At 43.0% G+C, this 18,225-nt stretch overlaps 1 protein-coding gene and 1 non-coding gene across 2 annotated transcripts; both read left to right on the forward strand.

Moving 5' to 3' along the window:
• Positions 1-7,534: 7,534 nt before the first annotated feature.
• Positions 7,535-17,519, forward strand: eif4g2a (eukaryotic translation initiation factor 4, gamma 2a). Its single transcript, XM_035419516.1, has 21 exons — positions 7,535-7,551; positions 7,861-7,968; positions 8,906-8,971; positions 9,128-9,253; positions 9,725-9,827; positions 10,060-10,191; positions 10,338-10,404; positions 10,524-10,675; positions 10,828-10,938; positions 11,190-11,372; positions 11,568-11,706; positions 12,142-12,302; positions 12,520-12,633; positions 12,947-13,075; positions 13,292-13,396; positions 13,785-14,000; positions 14,237-14,495; positions 14,847-15,051; positions 15,373-15,581; positions 15,690-15,811; positions 16,194-17,519. The coding sequence occupies exons 1-21, from the start codon at positions 7,535-7,537 to the stop codon at positions 16,257-16,259; spliced, it is 2,790 nt and encodes a 929-aa protein (XP_035275407.1). The 3' UTR covers positions 16,260-17,519.
• On the forward strand, positions 12,681-12,861 carry LOC118228554. The gene has a single exon (XR_004765527.1). It is a non-coding gene; the product is annotated as a small nucleolar RNA SNORD97 (small nucleolar RNA).
• Positions 17,520-18,225: the final 706 nt, after the last annotated feature.

Raw genomic sequence — 18,225 nt, forward strand, 5'->3', positions numbered from 1 at the left:
TTAAAGCAGAAGGGCGCGGTCGAATAAGGCCAAGAGCGCAGGCAGGTGGAACAATCTAGAAACACAGCCAGCAGATGGCAGAAACAGAGAGCATTAAACCACACTTTCTGACAATAACCACACTGCTGATCATAAAATAACTCACAGCCTGGCTTCAAAAAACTTTGACACTGTAAATACACATTTAAAAATAAGTTTCAGACGAGCCAGGAGACACGCGGTGCTGTCTATAGGACAGCTGACCCTCAGTCATATGCAATTCCCCTACGTAGGTGGGTGTTCGATCCCTGCCAGGCCACTTTCTCAGCTGTGATCCCTTCGCTGCCTGTTACCTTCTCTGCAGTCAGTCTCATTTAAGCAAAAAAATGGAAAGAGGATGAACTGTTCTCCTCTCCTTTTAAACAAACAGGTTTCAATGCCAATCAATCAATCAATCCTTTAATTGTTTTATAGAGCCATTATTGAGTCTGTCGTAACAGTTTACAGCATGGTTTCCAGCCATGGTTCTCTTGCCAGTGTAAACACAAACTAATTGAAAAGAGTGGTTTAGGCCCCCTGAAAAACCAGTTACAAGACTGTGGAGTCTATCTCCACTTTTAAAAACAGAAGAGCTTTCAACATGTTTTTTTCTCCAAAATCAATAATGCTTTTAAATTCATTGGTTGAGGGGGTGGGGTAATGGGATTTCATACGTAGTCATTTTACTGCACTGTCTGCTGTCTATTTTCATCAATTGTGTCATGCGTGTCCGTACAATGTGAACTGTGAACTGTGAACTGTGTTCTGCATTTTTAGTGCTTGTGCTGTACATTTTATTTTTGGCACTGATGCCCACTGATACCACTAGCAAACTTCCTTCTCGAAAAATAAAGTTGTTCTATTCTGTTGTAAATTCCCCAGATTTTCCTTCCTTATTTGCACTCTCACCCAAGCAAGGAGCATTCACGGGTCCTCTTCTCCCCCACAAACTGCCCAAATTGACAGTAAGGAGCATTGTGATTTATGTATAGTTCCTTCCTGAAGCACAGCTGGGGTTATGTTGTGCTCTCAAACATCTCCTTGGTGTGGGGATGGTTTGAATATTCAGGCATGTGCAAGACAAAGGGCTGAACTGTGGTGAGCCAGTCACTGATGTCTGCTCATCCTCTAGCCCTAAGTCAACCAAATCAAAATACATTTTGTCCTTTCTTAGCTGTATCAAAGCACTAAATGGCAGCCACTGATGTGCAAACACAACCATGTCAGCATCACTGTAACAACCTTGGTAAAATACTGAAGTTCTCATAAACAGGGGATGTGAAGCAGAGATGTGTTTATTAACAAGAGTACATACTGTTCTACGGAGGGGAAGTTTCTGTGAGGATGGATGTCTTCAGTCACATACTGTGTTTTCAAGCCGTGGGAGGATCATGCTTAACATGAGAGAGCACAGAGTGTAGCTGTCTCTACAAATAGATGCTGTAATTTAACACTGAGAATGGGCAGCACTGCGGTAATCGAAACACGGTTAATGCAGACTGTGACATACCCACTTACTGGTGCCAAACCAGCAGTGAAATAGTCATGTAAACAAATGCAGTAACACGCTTCTGTTTTGGCACCAATATGTGGATATATCACAATCTCTTTTATCCCTGTTTTAATAACACCACTCAGTTCCAAGAACTCGCAGTAGATACCACAAAAGGTCTACCCCCTTTGACTCTTCCAGGAAGTCTTACAACAGAACATTCTATATCTAAGACTAAAAAAAAACATTTAGTGTCAAAACATTCCCGTGGGTATTACATCATTCCAATTTTTCTGGATCTTTCTGTTATTTAGTTCACCTAAGATCCAAAACTGTAAAAGAGCTAAATACTCCAGTAACAATAGCATTGTCATTTTCTTGATCAATGTTGGTCAGATTTACTGATCTTCATATCATATGGCATATGGCATGCTCTTTCACCTTTAAATTAAGCAATCTATACTATACAGGCCAAGGGGGTGTTTCACGTAGGATTACAGAGTATGCTGAGTAACTGCGCCAAGTAAAACCTGAAACAGCTCTTTTTACTTCAGTCCGTGCTCCGGAACTGGGAGTGTTCCGGATTCCACTCAGCACAGTTATCCAGCTAAATCAGAAATCCTGCTTCATAAAACAGGGCCCTGAGTCTGTTTCTGTACTGAATGTCAGTGTTTTTCATCACTGAGCAACATCGCCCTCCTATGGACTCAAAGAAAATAACTTTTACAAAAAATAAATCCACATCATCTCATTAAATGTACTTGTCCAGCATTGAGATATTAGTAGCAAACACACATGCAATTATTACTAGTATGACTACTACTAATAATAATGATAATAATATCAATAATAATAATCACCATCATTATCATCATCATCATTCTTCCCCTATACGCACATACTGTACATGCAAATACCCACCCACTTCTTGGATTTTGAAAGAAATTAACAATATGGAATTGTCATTCACCCTTAATCAATCAACAACAACCTTACTGTAACATTTATCAATAAATAAATAAATAAATAAATAAATAAGCTGTGTGTTGATATATGGACCCTAATGAAAGGAACAATGAGGGGGAAGTCAGGGGTGATGTGGCGATGCAGTCAGGAAACAAACCACTTGCCAGAAGGTCTCTCTTTCAAATAGTGGAATATGCTTGTTCATCAATACTTTGCAAGCTGATATTTTGACTGTACGCTATGTAAGTTTGCCTGTATAAGTGTACTTAAGGAAATTAAGAACATTTTTCAATAATTGTATAAAAATTTTACAAATAAATGAATAAACAATCATTTGCATTCTCAGAACAAGAACAGATGTGAATACCAACGTTCAAGGTACTTCCTCAAATAACTATTTGTTTCAAACAACTGAAATGGTTGGTCATATTTATCCAGGTTAACAGCACTCAAAATACTTCCCTTCCCTTTTTCGTCACTAAATAGAGCAGTTCTCCCCCCATGGTTGGTGAGAGTTAGATTATCTCTAATGGCGAGTGCTGGGGTGGCCTTTATCCTACCCCTGGGAGCTGTATTCTCCTGCTCTCCCACTCATGAATCAATCATGTTAGCTTAGTCGATGAACTTCCATTGATCTATTAAAATGATGTCCCGGTTTAGTGCTCTTCCCTGACAAAAATGTTAAAATTCACACTGAGATACAACACTAAAATAAGCACACTTGCAGTGTAAATACTTGTTACAGTCATTTGGGTTGTGGACTGAGTCATTTTGCTTGAATAACAAGAACTGGAAACATACCCATTGAAAAGAATCCTACTGCATGGTTCAAATCAAATTTCTAGTGAAGGATCACTACAACAACAGGGGCGGTATAATATGTGACTGGACTAGTGACTCAATGGTTGTGGGTTTGATTCCTAGCTGGGGTGCTGTTGTTGAACAGGGTACCTAACCTCAATTACTTCAGAAAAATACCAAGCTGTATAAATGGATTGTTTGTAAAAATAAAAAAATGCTATTGGTTTAAGTCACAGGATAAAAGTGCCTGCTAAAAGGTGAAAATGCAACAATGTACATTTGCCTACTTCTACATTGTTGAGCTTTGCATGGGATACATTCCCACTGTTCCTCACAGTGTTTTGCATACCAGCTGTGAACTAATTAGGAGCATAAACATGTTTGATATGAGAACAGGCTATTTGGCCCATCAATACACATAATTTTGTTTTCATTTATGTTTACATTCATTCAAAAATTTCTGTTTAACAATGTTCATTCTGTTGTATGTTTAAACACAGCAAAGACCCTTGAGGTAATTTCATAAGTGAAGCTATTATTCAGGGGACTTGTGAGCTCTTGAGAGTTGTAAGACCATAACTGCACGTACATGGTAAAGCTATGGTGAGCTCCCAGGAAGATCAACTCAAATCAAACAAAATTTCACAACAATTAAGTTTAGATTAACAATAAAATAGAGTGAGGTCTACTATCCAAGCAAATTGCTCACTTTCTCCTGAGGTCTTTGTTCTGGGCTCTGTTCTGTTGGTGTGTTTCATAGTCACTGCCTGGGGGAGGGGAATTCTGAGTCAGTATCAGTGGGCTGTAGGAGCAGATGGTCTCATTGTGTGTGTGTGCGAGAGAGAGAGATATGTGTACGAGAGCTCATCACCACATGGCATGCTTCGGTCTTCACCATGGGGGTATTGCTAATGCGTTGGGCCTCTGGACCACCCACTACAGAGGAGTAATGTGGCTACTCAAAGGGTTCAGACTGAAGCAGAGGCCAAACCATGGGCCCAGCACATGTGGAGGTGCCGTCTGACACAATTGGTTCCTGCGGCACTACAGCAATCGCTGCAAGTATTCAGAGTACCATTTTAAAAATATAAAAAACAATTAATGACTCAATGAAGCTTGTCTTTAAGAGTCCCTGCCCATCAAACTTTGAAAATAGAATGTCTCATCAAAACATGAACAGACTCAGTTTTGTGTGGAATAAAATCTTTCCTACGTTTCCTAAGGCCCCCCTTGCAAAAGAGATTTCAATCTCAATGGGGTTTTACTGGTTAAATAAAAATAACAAATAAAAAACATTGGCTATCGATTTGATTTCCAGTTTGAGTTCATCCTTTGGCCTTAAGTATTTACACAATCATTTCTGGAAATAGAAAATGACAATTCCGAATTGGCCATTTGTGCCATGAGACTGCCAGACTGAACCCTCAAAAGAACTAATGTAGGAACTAAATCACTCATCTGTAAAAAAAAAAAAAAAAAAAAAAAAAAAAAAAAAAATTAAGTGTGGCCAACCGTATCAATGGGCCTTGTAATACACTATGTTCCCACTGCAATCTGTGTTTCAGAAATGCTACTAAAAAACACATTCTGTACCCTGAACATTTTGGGACACAATATCCACACTGTTACGCTTGTTGCAGAATATTGTTAAGACCTGCCTCAAACTGAATGAAGTTAACACCCAGCTGCCATTGAAAATGTCTACTTTGTCTGAAATCTGACTGGCCAACATCAGGGGTGTTTTGAACCATTTCTGAACCAGGGACTCCGACCTAGGCCCAAAGGCATCCAGGGGACCCCCATCATATATATATATATATATATATAATTTTTCGAGGTTATATATTTTGAAATATAATCCAAATCAACATATAGTCATTGCATATCAAGTCTGGCCAAGGACCCCTTATCAGTTTGAAAATCAGACAGTAGTCAATCACAGAAATATACAGCACACATTCTACGAGTGATGTTTTAAACGTAACGCAGTAATAAGGAAAATAAATGTCTCAACCAAATAACTTCAGCTAGATACCTAGGGTCAGTTAGCTTTGTGTCCTAGCCTGGGCTGGATGTGTTGTGGAAGTTGGCGGAACAAGATCTTGACCAGCAGGGTTAAAATGAATGTTCACTGTACGAAGGATACAAGCTCAATTGTTCAAATCTTTTACTACCCATTGTGAGGGAAATTAACATAAATGAGACATCCATCCGGCTGCAATGTCATCGATTGACAGGAAAATTAACGTATCGATCGGAGAATACATTTACTGCTAGCGTTAACGTTAGTGGAAACTTCCTGTTTGAACAGAGAGATATCTCTAACAGATCCAATGACCTGTGAAAATGCCCACACACCCACCTATTTAGACCGTAGCCTATCGCTTCAGCTGTAGTGCAATGTTTGTGCATTGCACTAGTAGTGGTAGTAGTAGGCCAGAGAAACAACAAACAAAAAAAGTTTGCAAACAAAACACCAAGTCCCTTGATAAAAATACCGAAAGCTATATTTTGTAGTTTGATCGATAACCGTTGTCCAAAAATAGTAGTACACGCTATTTGCTCTAGTACCGGAAACGCAACGCAAAATTAGCAATGACGCTTGCTAAATGGCAAAGGTACCTAAGCTTGCCGTCTCCACAGCGTTCTGTCCGATAACTTTTTTTACTAGCCGCACTAGCTGGATAAGATTCAGACAACCTGAAATGGCCTTTAAAATAGTGAGCAGTTGTGTTAGCAAGAAGTAAGGTTCACTAACTTAGTCCTAACAATTTCCATAACCGCCTCGGGCAGGTAAGCTAGCTTCCAAGAACAAGCAAGTCTAACAGGGTTACCAATGTCCAGTGGTTTGTACTTCTAGTTGTCTTCTCATAAAATGACTAGCGCTTGTTTTTTACAGAACTGTTTGGTTGCAGCAGCAGCAGCCTTGCGAAGTTCTAACTTAGCTATTAACTGAAAAAAATCCTGCACTGCGGCTGTGCTACTCGTCAACCTATCTTAATTACGCCGGTTGTGTTACCCGGCTATTATTTTTCTTTTTATTATTTGATTGATGGTAGTACATTCGGGAACCGCCTTGACAATATAGCTTCACTCCGATAAGCCAAATGCTTCTCACGTAGCGGCTACGTAAGAAGCAAGCACGTTTGACTTCCACGACTGATTAAAATTTTGGTTCATGTATGACGTAGAGCGACATCAAGCACATTCTTCCCCGTGGCGGCGAGACGGACGCATTGGCTTTGTTTCGTTATTTCAGTTAAACACTTTAAAGTCTATCGTTTTCTTTGTTTTCTTTTTCTTCTTTTGGAACGGAACCAACCTCAAAACTGAAGTTGTTTAAGTAAAGGTATGGTCGTTATTTCTATATTGTCAGCCCATAGGTAGCAACTAAGCCAAGACAGCCTAAAATGGCTGCTCTCGTTTTCTCTCGGTAGCGTTGCTGTTTAGTAAGCTGGTGAGTTAGCTAGCGCTAGCAAGCCGAAATCACAGAAAATGGCGTCGTGTAGAAGAACACGGGTGTTGTTTAGCAAATCGAAATGCATTGCCGGCGTTTTGACATTGCATAAATATATAATTAATGTTCCCCTTTTAAATGTGAGGTTTAAATATTACCTGTATACACCATTTGGTGTAATATGGACGCGTTGTAGAAAATCACACCAAATCGATCTTTCAAGCATTGGTAGCTGGCCAGTTCAGGAAAAATGAGATTGGGTTTTGTAACCTGCTTGCTAGCTAAGTGTTAGCATCAACGAGGACCGCTAAACATCGTGTCCATGTACAAGCTTTCACACATCTGTATATTTGCTACATTAAGGATTACATCTAATGATTTCTTGTTTTAAGTGTCACCTTTCTCAAACGATTAACGTCGGCACTATTTAGCTAGCCACACGAGAGTTTTCTGTGCTAGCGTTAGCAAGCTAGCTAAAAAAAAATCAACGACGTTGCACTCTATTATCGCTCACGTAACCAGATTTAAAGTATCGACGCATCGCACATTGGGGTTTTTCCCTAGATAGCTAGCTGTTTTGACACAGACGATTGCTGTTTACTAACTCAGGATTACCAGAAGCGTATTTTGCAGTCCCAGGCAACAATGCAGCTGTTTAACAGTTGACTGTAAAACAATGAAGTTGGACTAAGTCATCAGTTGGCCAAGTTGGTTTCTTAACTATACAGCCAACTTGTTTGCTTAACGGTAAACAGAAACGTTAGATTGCTGTATATGGACCCATGGACGCACTAGCCAGCATGACGACAAAGGAAATGTTAGCCCGACTGCGTAGACTGCTAGTTACGGGAAAATTCTTTTGTGTGGAGGTTCTCGGGCGAAAATGGCCGTGGCCAGAAAACTTGACGTTATTCCCTAGAGATTGATTGTACCATTAAGTGTTGCTAGGGAGAAAATCATGTCGTTGGCAATGTAGTTTCTTATTGTTACCATATTTTCTTATATGTATAAATATGGTAGCGCAAAGTAAGTCAGATATAAGCTTACCATGTAGCTAGGTCCTAATGTTTAATGAAGGTGTAAGAATACAGAAGTCATAACGGCATTCCCTTTTTCTTTCTCCCAGTTCGTTTTCCCCACCCCACCCTTTGTATATTATTCTTTTGAAGATTCTTCGTTGTCAAGCCGCCAAAGTGGAGAGTGTGATTGCAGAAGGGGGTGCTTCTCGTTTCAGGTTTGTGACAAAATAAATTACTTACGGATATAAGTAACCCTCCACCTTCCTCCCCCTCACTTGCTTTCCCGAGTTTGCATGTAGTATTGAACAGTGTAAATGGGGCTAATAAATTGGATATTTTCTGCCTTCTAAGCTTTCCAGTGCCTATTTTTCCATACTGTTCTTTAGTCTAGTCTTATTCAACTTGTCCCGCCCAATGGTATGTTTAAACTGCGTGATCGGTCTCCATTATGGCTAGCAGTGTTCCGTAGAGTAGTTGGAGTTATTGTACCTCCCTCCCCTTATTCCACAGACGCGAGTGTAGGTCCCCTTTGGTTCCAAAACGCGTCTTGAAATGAAGACTTCTACGTTTAAGTTTAGGCTTTCTTTTGGTGCTGTCTAGGCAAAACGACGAGGTGTTTGTTTTGGCCCTTTTGTGTTAAGATGGCCTTTGTAGTCAGAGTGGAACCATCTAAACTTGGCTTTAAATTTGTGCTCTGACCATTTCATTTGCTGTGGTATGCTGGTGTGGTTAAATTGGCTCCCAAGTTCCTACCTATTTCGCATTTATTCTGTTGGAAACTGATGTAGGCCATGCTTCACTGCAAATGCCATTATATGGTAAATGTACATGTTAGTGGTACCAAAGTGAGCATGGTATTGATTTTTTTTTTCCTATGTACGCATGGTTAAGTAGCCTATTATTATACTTGTTTGTTGTTGCTTATTTGGAATGTTAAAATTGAAGTTTCTTCTGTTACGTTCACATTTCTATGAATTTTTTTTATTTATTTTTATAATTGAAACCAGTATAAGATTTTGGCCATAATTGTTTATGAATGACACAAGATTTTATATCTTAAGTCTGGTGTTGGCTGAAATTGCTGAGATTGACAATACCAGCTGAGTAGTTTTGACTGAAGTTTGACTGGCAGGTTTTGTTTCTCGGTTGTAGTGCTTCTTCGGGCGGAGGAGGAGGTAGGGGTGCACCTCAGCACTATCCCAAGACTGTCGGCAACAGGTACTTCGAATTTCTTTCTCTTTACTGCGCTGTTTGAGGCACACCCAGGCCGTTTGTCTTTACGTCAGTCGTGCTGAAGCAATTGCTAGCATTGTCAGATGGATCGTTGCCGGTGTGCATCCTCTTCTGCATTTTGATAGTGTGTGTGTTCTCCAGCGAGTACCTGGGGAAAACCCCAGGGCCTAGCGTTCAGAGATGGGTTCCTTCACGAAGCACTAGACGAGATGTCAACTCCTCCAACGAAAAAGAACGACACGATGCAATCTTTAGGAAAGTAAGAGGGTAAGTGTGCTTTAGAAGGATGAGTAACTCCCTCCCTTTTTTGAAGGTAATAGCCAAGTGTTGGACAGTGAGGCTTTATTAACCTTAAAATGGCTAGAGCATTACTGTCCAATTGATTTCAGTCCCCTCCTTTTCTTTTATTTGTTTGGCAATGGACAGTTGTGTCTTCACATTAGTTTCAGTCGTTGGTGATTGACGGCTCATGAGCATCACCCGTAACGTCATTCTTACTCTTACTGTTGCCCCATTTACTCTTATTTTACTTGTCTTCGTTTTATAACTGCTGTTTGTGTGGATTGTCGCAGGGGCACTAGGTAGCAAGTAGTAGTTGAAATGTCGCACCTCTGAGTGCTTTAGGTCAGCATATCTATTATAAGAACAGCAAACTGCTGGGGTAGTTTTGATAAAACAGTTTCCCATTGTATGGGCATAAATAGTAATGCTTTCTTCCTTCTGTTTCCCTGTCTTCAGCATACTTAATAAGCTGACCCCTGAAAAGTTTGACAAGCTATGCCTTGAGCTCCTGAATGTGGGCGTAGATTCTAAACTCGTCCTAAAAGGAGTCATCTTGCTGGTAAGAGCCTTTACTTGGTGTTTATTTATTTATTTATTTTTGCACCACTCCTGCCCCGGATGCATGTTAAATGAATGAAGGTGCAAAGTTAAATTATTTGCTTGTCATCAAAGCATCAGCATTGAGGATATCAGTGGTCTTTCTTTTGCGAATGTGTAAGCATGTGCAGTGATGGCATTTCATTATCAAGTCAATCAACAGCCGCATATAAGGTGTCTTTATTTCCGACCAGATTGTAGACAAAGCCCTTGAAGAGCCCAAGTATAGCTCGCTATATGCTCAGCTATGTCTGCGCTTGGCAGAAGATGCACCAAACTTTGATGGCCCTTCACCTGAGATTCAAACATCACAAAAGCAGAGCACGGTGAGCACCCCCCCAGCCATCTGCCACCTTTGGCAGGAGTTCTTTTTGCCTTATTTAAATTCATAAATGCAGGGAGTTAATGCATACAGATTGTGGAAAATTTTCCCATTTGGTTCTTAACGTGAACTTTGGATTTTATTTTGTAGACATTCAGGAGACTTCTGATTTCTAAGCTTCAGGATGAATTTGAAAACCGCACCAGAAATGTTGAAAGTGAGTAAAAATTTGGGAGTCTTGCTTTGTGGACACCCACGCCGCCCACCTTTCCTTTAAGCCTGCATGTAGCCGCGTGTGCAACAAACTGATTTTTTTCCTTTTTTCCCGTCACTCAGTCTATGACAAACATGACAACCCTCTTACCTCTGAGGAAGAGGAGCAGCGTGCCATTGCCAAGATCAAGATGCTGGGCAATATCAAATTCATTGGGGAACTTGGCAAACTCGACCTTATCCATGAATCTATCCTTCATAAGTGCATCAAAACAGTAGGTTTTCTGTTTGTTATATGAATTGTTTGGGTTTTGTAATAACTGTGTGTGTGTGTGTGTGTGTGTATATATATATCCAGTTTTTAAATAGGGTCGTGTCTGATGGTGTGTTGTGTGAAGACTTTACATGTCCTGCTTTTATTTCTCAGCTTCTGGAAAAGAAGAAGAGAGTCCAACTTAAGGATATGGGAGAGGATTTGGAGTGCCTCTGTCAGATAATGAGAACTGTGGGGCCTAGACTAGATCATGAAAAAGCCAAGGTAAGAGGTGTGGTGGAGTTTCCGTTCTGTCGAGTCAAAGTACATGTCACGGCCCTTTTAAGAGAGTACAATTAAGCAGTTAATTTTCAGGGTAATCTTTTCCATTGATTTCATTCCCTCATGTCAACTTTCAAGAGGTGACTAGAATCTGATGGAAACATGGCCGTTGACCCTTTTTGTCTTTCAGTTTGGAGTAGTTTGAAACCGATTCTCGTACGCTGTGCTCAAACTTTGCTGTTGCCCTCTTGCAGTCGTTAATGGATCAGTACTTTGGCCGTATGCGATCCTTAATGAACAACAAGGAACTGCCAGCTCGGATTCGCTTCCTGCTGCAGGACACTGTGGAGCTGCGAGAAAACAACTGGGTTCCTCGCAAAGCTTTTATCGATAATGGACCAAAGACCATTAACCAGATTCGTCAGGAGGCCGTAAAGGTGAGCCCTATAATAAAAATAAATAAATGAATAAGGCCCTATCTGTCTCAAGTGAAATTTAATTCTCTTGGAATTTCATCTTGGTCAGTAGTTTTGGGATTTAGGTTCAGCTGTACATAGGCTTGCATGCAGTGCATTTGCTTGACAGTATGGTTGAAGGAAGTTGATTAACCTGCACCGGTTCTGTCTTCACAGGATTTGGGTGTTTTTATTCCACAAATGAACCAGGGAATGAGGACTGATTTCTTTTTGGAAGGCTCCTTCATGCCAACCAGGATGAAGCTGGACAGAGAAACACTCGGGGGATTGGCTGATATGTTTGGGCAGATGCCAGGCAAGTTTAATTTTGCATCGGTTTGGATGCGAGTGGGTTCTTTTTAATTTTTTTAAAAGGAAAGTTAATTTTCTGCCACCCTCCTCCACAATTTCATTTAGGAACATATATGTAGATGACTGAATGTAAGTTTGGCATTATTATTATTACTGTACAAAATGGTATTGTGATCAGTGTGTAAATTAAAGTGGCTTACAGCTTTAGCTAGTTGGCCCTGAATATGTGATCTAGGAGCTGATATTTTCTTTGAAGCTGTGCTGCAATTACAACCACATATCAGCAACAAAAACAGAAAATCCCCATAACCTTGTTTTTGTGCTAGAGTGAGCTGAACGTGGTGTTTGGGAGTCAGCGTAAACATTTTGGCCCGAAAGTGGACAGTGCCCTCTGAGATGTGGCTGAGAGCTCACTGGCTGTGCTGTTGGTCTCCCGTAGGTAGTGGGATCGGCACTGGTCCGGGAGTCATTCAGGACCGATTCTCACCCACTATGGGGCGTCACCGCACAAACCCGCTCTTCAACGGACACAGCGGACACATCGTTCCTGTTCCCCAGTCTCAGTTCGACATGGGGGGCAAGACTTTCAAGTCCAACCAGGTAAGGAGCCTTAACTGTCAGCCAGTAGCCAAATCCATGTCAAAACTGATGGCTTGAAAGACGTTGGTATTCATTTGGGTAAAGTATATGGGCCGATTTGTCTCGTTCAGTTGTCCGCACTAAGCTGTGGGTATTTTTGCAGTGATATTTACCACTGAAATGTATTTGAGTGCTGACCGGTTCTGTTTCTCCTCTCTCTCTTTCTCTTTCCCTTCAGGGGCAGAATCAGCATTTCCACAACCAGAACCAGAGCCATTCATCCCAGCAGCAAGTCCAGTCCAAGGACATGCCGCCTCGGTTCATTAAGAAAGGCCAGCTCAATGCCGACGAGGTAAAGGCCAAGGGGAGCGCCCGCCCGCTGCCCCACTGTGCCCCACCGTGCCCTGTGATTATAAAAAGACGCGTTATTCTGAGGGAGAAAACCCACTGCCGGTTCTCTCTGAAACCTAGTCTTTTTCTTCATCTCTTTTTCTTCATTCCTCTCCTCCTTCCCCCCCTTCCCATTCACCTCTGCTGTGGCGCTGGGTCCGCTGAACGTGATTATGAGAGATGAGGGCATATACCTCCTGCGGTTGCAAGGTGCTTAATTGTGTCTCTTTAGACAGGGTCCTCCTGACACCTGGTTTCTCGGTCTCCTCTTGCAGATTAGCCTGAGGCCAGCTCAGTCATTCCTCCTGAATAAAAACCAAGTGCCAAAGTTGCAGCCGCAGATCCCAACGATGATTCCCCCGAGCGCACAGCCTCCCCGCACTCAGACTCCTCCACTGGGACAGGTAGGGGGATGGTGCTCATGCTGTGCGCGTGTGTGTGTGTGTGTGTGTACGAACAGCGAAGGTGTGAAAGGGGGGGGGGGGGGAATATATAGATACATATATACTTTGTGTACACGTATTCGTATATACACATATATACATATATTCCTGTGTAACAAGGATTCATGTGTGTGAGATTCCTAAACGGAATTTAAAGAGTTCCACCCCTCTCCCCAGCCCCCACAGCTTGGTCTCAAAACCAACCCACCTCCCATCCAGGAAAAGCCTCAGAAGACCAGCAAGAAGCCACCTCCCGCCAGGGAAGAGCTGCTTAAGATGACGGTACGTTCCTCCGCGCAGCTTTACCCTGCCGAGGCTGCTGTGTCCGTGAGAAGTTATCGAGGGCTGTAACCGTACTGGTCTGAAATTTAATCATGATCTTTTGCTTGGGTTTCATGTGTCACGTAATTAGCATTTGCGTGAGTCAGGGAGGGCTGTGGTAGGTGGGATATTTCTTGCTTCTTCATGCAGTAGTGAGCTCGTGTGCTGGCTGTTGTGTAGTCCTTCATATTATCTGCGTAACTCATCTGGTAGACTGGAGTGGCAGCTGGCTGCGTTCTGAGGGGACATTTCAGCGATTGGGACGGGATGTGATGTGTTTTTGGGGAGTAATGGAGAACTAGCGATGAGACGTTGAGTAAAACATCACATTTTCTTCCCCCGCCTCCAGGAGACCGTGGTGACGGAGTACCTGAGCAGTAAGAACATGGCCGACGCGGTGAACGGCGTGAGGGAGATGAAGGCTCCGAAGCACTTCCTGCCCGAGATGCTGAGCAAGATGGTGGTGTGCTCCCTGGACCGCTCCGACGAGGACAGGGAGCACGTCAGCACGCTGATCCACACGCTGCGTACCGAGGGCCTGGTCTCCGGGGAGAACTTCATGCAGGTACGCCCGTCACGCCTGCGCCGCAGCCTGGAATGCAAAAAGGCTTGCCTTTCTGCCAGGCATGAAGTTTCTGTTCTCATTAGCATCACAATTCAACATCGTGCTTTGATCTTTTGTCCTGTTGGCTGGGTTCCCCCCCCCGCCCTCACCCGTAGCTAGTACTTGTCATAACTGGTGAATTTGCCCGGCTCTCGTCTCATGGTCGGGTTGTTTGCTGACGGTTCGTGCGCCCGCAGGCTTTCCTGAACGTGCTGGAGCAGTGTGCTAAGATCGAGGTGGACATCCCCCTGGTGAAGTCGTACCTGGCGCAGTTTGCGGCGCGGGCGATCATCGCCGAGCTGATCAGCGTGGCGGAGCTGGCGCACCCGCTGGAGAACGGCACGCACTTCCCCCTCTTCCTGCTCTGCCTGCAGCAGACGGCCAAGCTGAAAGACCGCGAGTGGCTGACCGACCTCTTCCAGCAGAGCAAGGTCAACATGCAGAAGATGCTGCCTGGTACGCTGACCCTCACCCTCCGGCCTTTTGAGTCTGTTAAAGCCATCCGACAGGCTGCTTAACCTCAGCCTCGGTTTGACTGCAGGCTGGGCATGTCTTGCACTTTTCTCACAATGTTTCGGTCATAAAGTTAAGGGTGGTAGAGGCTTCCTTCTTTCACTCTCCTTGTAAGAACTGAAACTGCTCTGCTGTTTGAGGTATTGCAATTTTGAGTCTGGATTTTTGGTTTAAGTGCAAAAAAAAAAAAAAAAAAAGTGGTTTAAGTGTAAAAGTGCAAACGCAAAATTTGTGCTGTCATTGGCCAGCACGAGGACCGCATTGGTCTAACGGTCCCTCTCTCCCCCCCTGTAGAGATTGACCAGAATAAGGACCGCATGCTGGAGATCCTGGAGGGCAAGGGGCTGAGCTTCCTCTTCCCCCTGCTGAAGCTGGAGAAGGAGCTGGTGATGCAGATCAAGGCAGACCCGTCTCCTCAGGCCATCTACAAGTGGATCAAGGACAACATCTCGCCCAAGCTTCACACCGACAAGGGCTTTGTCAACATCCTCATGACCAGGTAGGAACGACAGGGCGGCTGTATTTAGCATGGAACCAAGGCTCTGAAGACTGGCGGATGTTTCTGTCCTGACCAGTGCTATTAAGCTGTAGTTTAATGTTAATCTTTAAGACGTTGCATTTAGCTTGTATTGATCTCCATTATTTTGGTGTTCCTTTAATCTAAGTCACAATAAAACTCCTATTCCATATTTATTATGAACGTTGCTCCTGGTGTTCCAGTATGTCAAATCTGCTATGATGTAAAGTTTCATTAAACACAAGCGAACTCGAGGGTCTCCTAAATGCGCCAATGACTTTATTTTTTCCCGCCAACTCCCAGCTTCCTGCAGTACATCGCCCACGAGATGTGCATGACGGAAGGGGACGAGCAGCTCTCCGCTCCCTCCAAGGAACAGCTGGACCAGGAGAAGCAGCTGCTGCTCGCCTTCAAGCCCGTGATGCAGAAGTTCCTGCACGACCACGTGGATCTGCAGGTCAGCGCTCTGTACGCCCTGCAGGTCCACTGCAACATCAACGGCTTCCCGAAGGGTAAGGGACCACCGCGCACGCGCCGCTCCAGCGTCTGTCTGGGGCCCACGTTCGGCCGCTGTTCCTTTGGGATCCGTCTCCACTCACTGTGGCGTTTGTCTCTTTCAGGCATGTTGCTGCGCTACTTTGTCAACTTTTACGACATGGAGATAATTGAAGAAGAAGCCTTCCTCGCATGGAAAGAAGATATTACCCAAGAATTCCCTGGAAAGGGAAAAGCGTTATTCCAGGTGATTTTTGGAACACTTCCTGGTGCAGATTTCTCTGGCTGCCTGCCCTTCTGAAGCTTTTCTTGCCCTAGGGTTCGAGTCTAGCGGTTGATTACTTTTCATCGGCCAAGTTAACGAGGCTGGGAGAATCCTCATTTATGTGGCACTTACAATTGGTGTTCCTCATTCCTCAAAACAGCTGTGTTTTAAGTTCAGTAATCAGAAATTAAGTTAAAACTTATTTATCTTGGAGATCGGTAATGTAATTATTCAGTTTGAGTAGATATGTAATGTTCTTACTATTAGGTGAGTTCTGTTGGTTGTATGGGTTGCTCTGCGCTGTTGACTTGGTTACTAATGGTGATTTGGTTTCTTTCCTCCCCCCCCCCCCCCCCCCCCACAGGTGAACCAGTGGCTGACCTGGCTGGAAACAGCTGAAGAAGAGGAGTCTGAGGAGGAAGCTGACTGAGGAATCAGCCAAAGCCTTATAGTGCAGAAATCAACTATTGATATGATACTGCTTTTCCCTCTGCCTGTCCTTCCTGTGACGCTTGTACCTAACCACTGCAGACATCCATTCCGCTGTAAAGTTCTCCCTGTAAAGCTCAAGCATGTTACCCCGCCCCCCCGCCTTTTTGTTTTTGTTCTGGCATAAGGTCTTAAGCGCGTAAGGGCAGACCGTCGTGTTTTCGAGGCTTCCTTTTGACATCGGTGCTTTAGAAGCATGAAACGACACCATGTGATTGGCCCAGCGACGGTGGCGTCTGCCCAGGGCTAGCCCTGCAGCCGTGGTCTGTGCACGCTATGAGTTTTCACCTGCTTAGGCAAACTGTAGAAATGCACTTTTCTCAGTGTAACACTTTTACTTTCTGTAATTTTTTTTGTTATTGCGATATTCATCCATCCCTTGATCTGCCTCAAAGGAATCCTAAAATGTTAACCTCTCGGTTTCCGTAGCGTTTGAATAGTTGCTGCCCACGTTTCTACCTCCTAGTGCTGGGCTTTATGTGCTGGGTATAGAAGATCTCAAGTCCCTGTTCTCAAAGGAAACGAGGAGTAGCCTGCACAGGTGCACAAGTCTTCAATAAAAACAAAACTGGTTTAACTTGCACAGTAGATCCTGATTGTGAAAGATCAAATCATGCCATTTTTAAGTGCTTTTTTTCCACCGCCCTCCCCCACCCCTGACCCCTTTCTAGATGTGTGGAAGACTGTTCACCCACTTTCAGGTTTAACTTGTGTTCACATGCCCACCCCACTCCATCCCATCCCACCCCACCCCAATTCTGTATCTGTCAAACATTTTGATACTTGAATTTATTTTCTTCTGCTTTCTCCTCACAGTGTTTTTTTTCAGGGACTCTTAAATTCAGCCTGTTCAGTTACAGCAACTTGATCGAACCATAGAAAGTGTAACAAAGCGAGCTTTTAATTTTTTTTTTTTTTTAATTGGTAAAATAAAACAAATTGACTTTAACAATTGTCTAAATATGGATATTTTAGAACTATTCAAAATCATGGAAAACGTTTTTAAAATGCATTCTGCCCCGCACGTAACAATTTCACTCGGCGTGCTTATGAGACCTACGTCTGTAAAAGGAACCGCTTTCTATTTAAAAGTGTTATTGTAATGTGTAAGTGCTGAGAATGTTCTGTGTACCACTATTGCTTAACTTTCAGTAAAGTTAAACACTTAAGATCAATAAACCTTGTCCTTAGTCTGTGTGTACGTGTGGCCTGTCTCAGGGTGATTTTATGGAGTCATTCTCTGGTGCATTTGGTTCATTGTGGTTCATTAAAACTTTGTATTCGCTTTGTTAGTTATCGGTTCCTTTTGCCCAATGACTGCACTGAAGAATCTGTTCGTTTAACTTTGGAAATTAAGTTGTAGAAATATAGTCTTTCACCAATCAAGCGGATATTTTGAGGAAGCTTTGTCTGTTGTAGAGCATCCCTTGTCTTTTCTTCTTTCTCTTAAATGATTGCCAATTGAAAGCAGGAGCTGGATGGAACCATAACAGTAACTGAGCACACTGAGGATGAAAAAAGCTCTGCCCTCCATTTTAGAGCTTTTTTTAACCCCCCATTATTGAATTCACTTCACATGCAAAGGAGGAACAATGTTTTATTTTTATTCTGGGCTTTCCCAATTGCTTTTACTTGAGAGGTTAGAATTTTTTAAAGCTGTCAGTGTCTAAACTTTTCCCACCCATGGGTATTGGTAGTTGCAAGTTACCGTTTTTGTCGTTTTGGCTTAACCCTCACGCGTTTCAGGGTGTGTGAGACGGGTGATTGTTTCGACCGTTGCTGTGTTTTTGCAGCTTGCTGCTGACCCATTTCTACGTGTAGGGGCTGATCTGTTCCCTTTTTCCATTTGTTTGACACCATATTAGGTGTTCCCTTTCTCAGCTGTGTGACAGTTTAACTCTGCTCTC

Source organism: Anguilla anguilla, chromosome 5, assembly GCF_013347855.1.
Source record: "Anguilla anguilla isolate fAngAng1 chromosome 5, fAngAng1.pri, whole genome shotgun sequence".
NCBI classification, from domain to species: domain Eukaryota; kingdom Metazoa; phylum Chordata; class Actinopteri; order Anguilliformes; family Anguillidae; genus Anguilla; species Anguilla anguilla.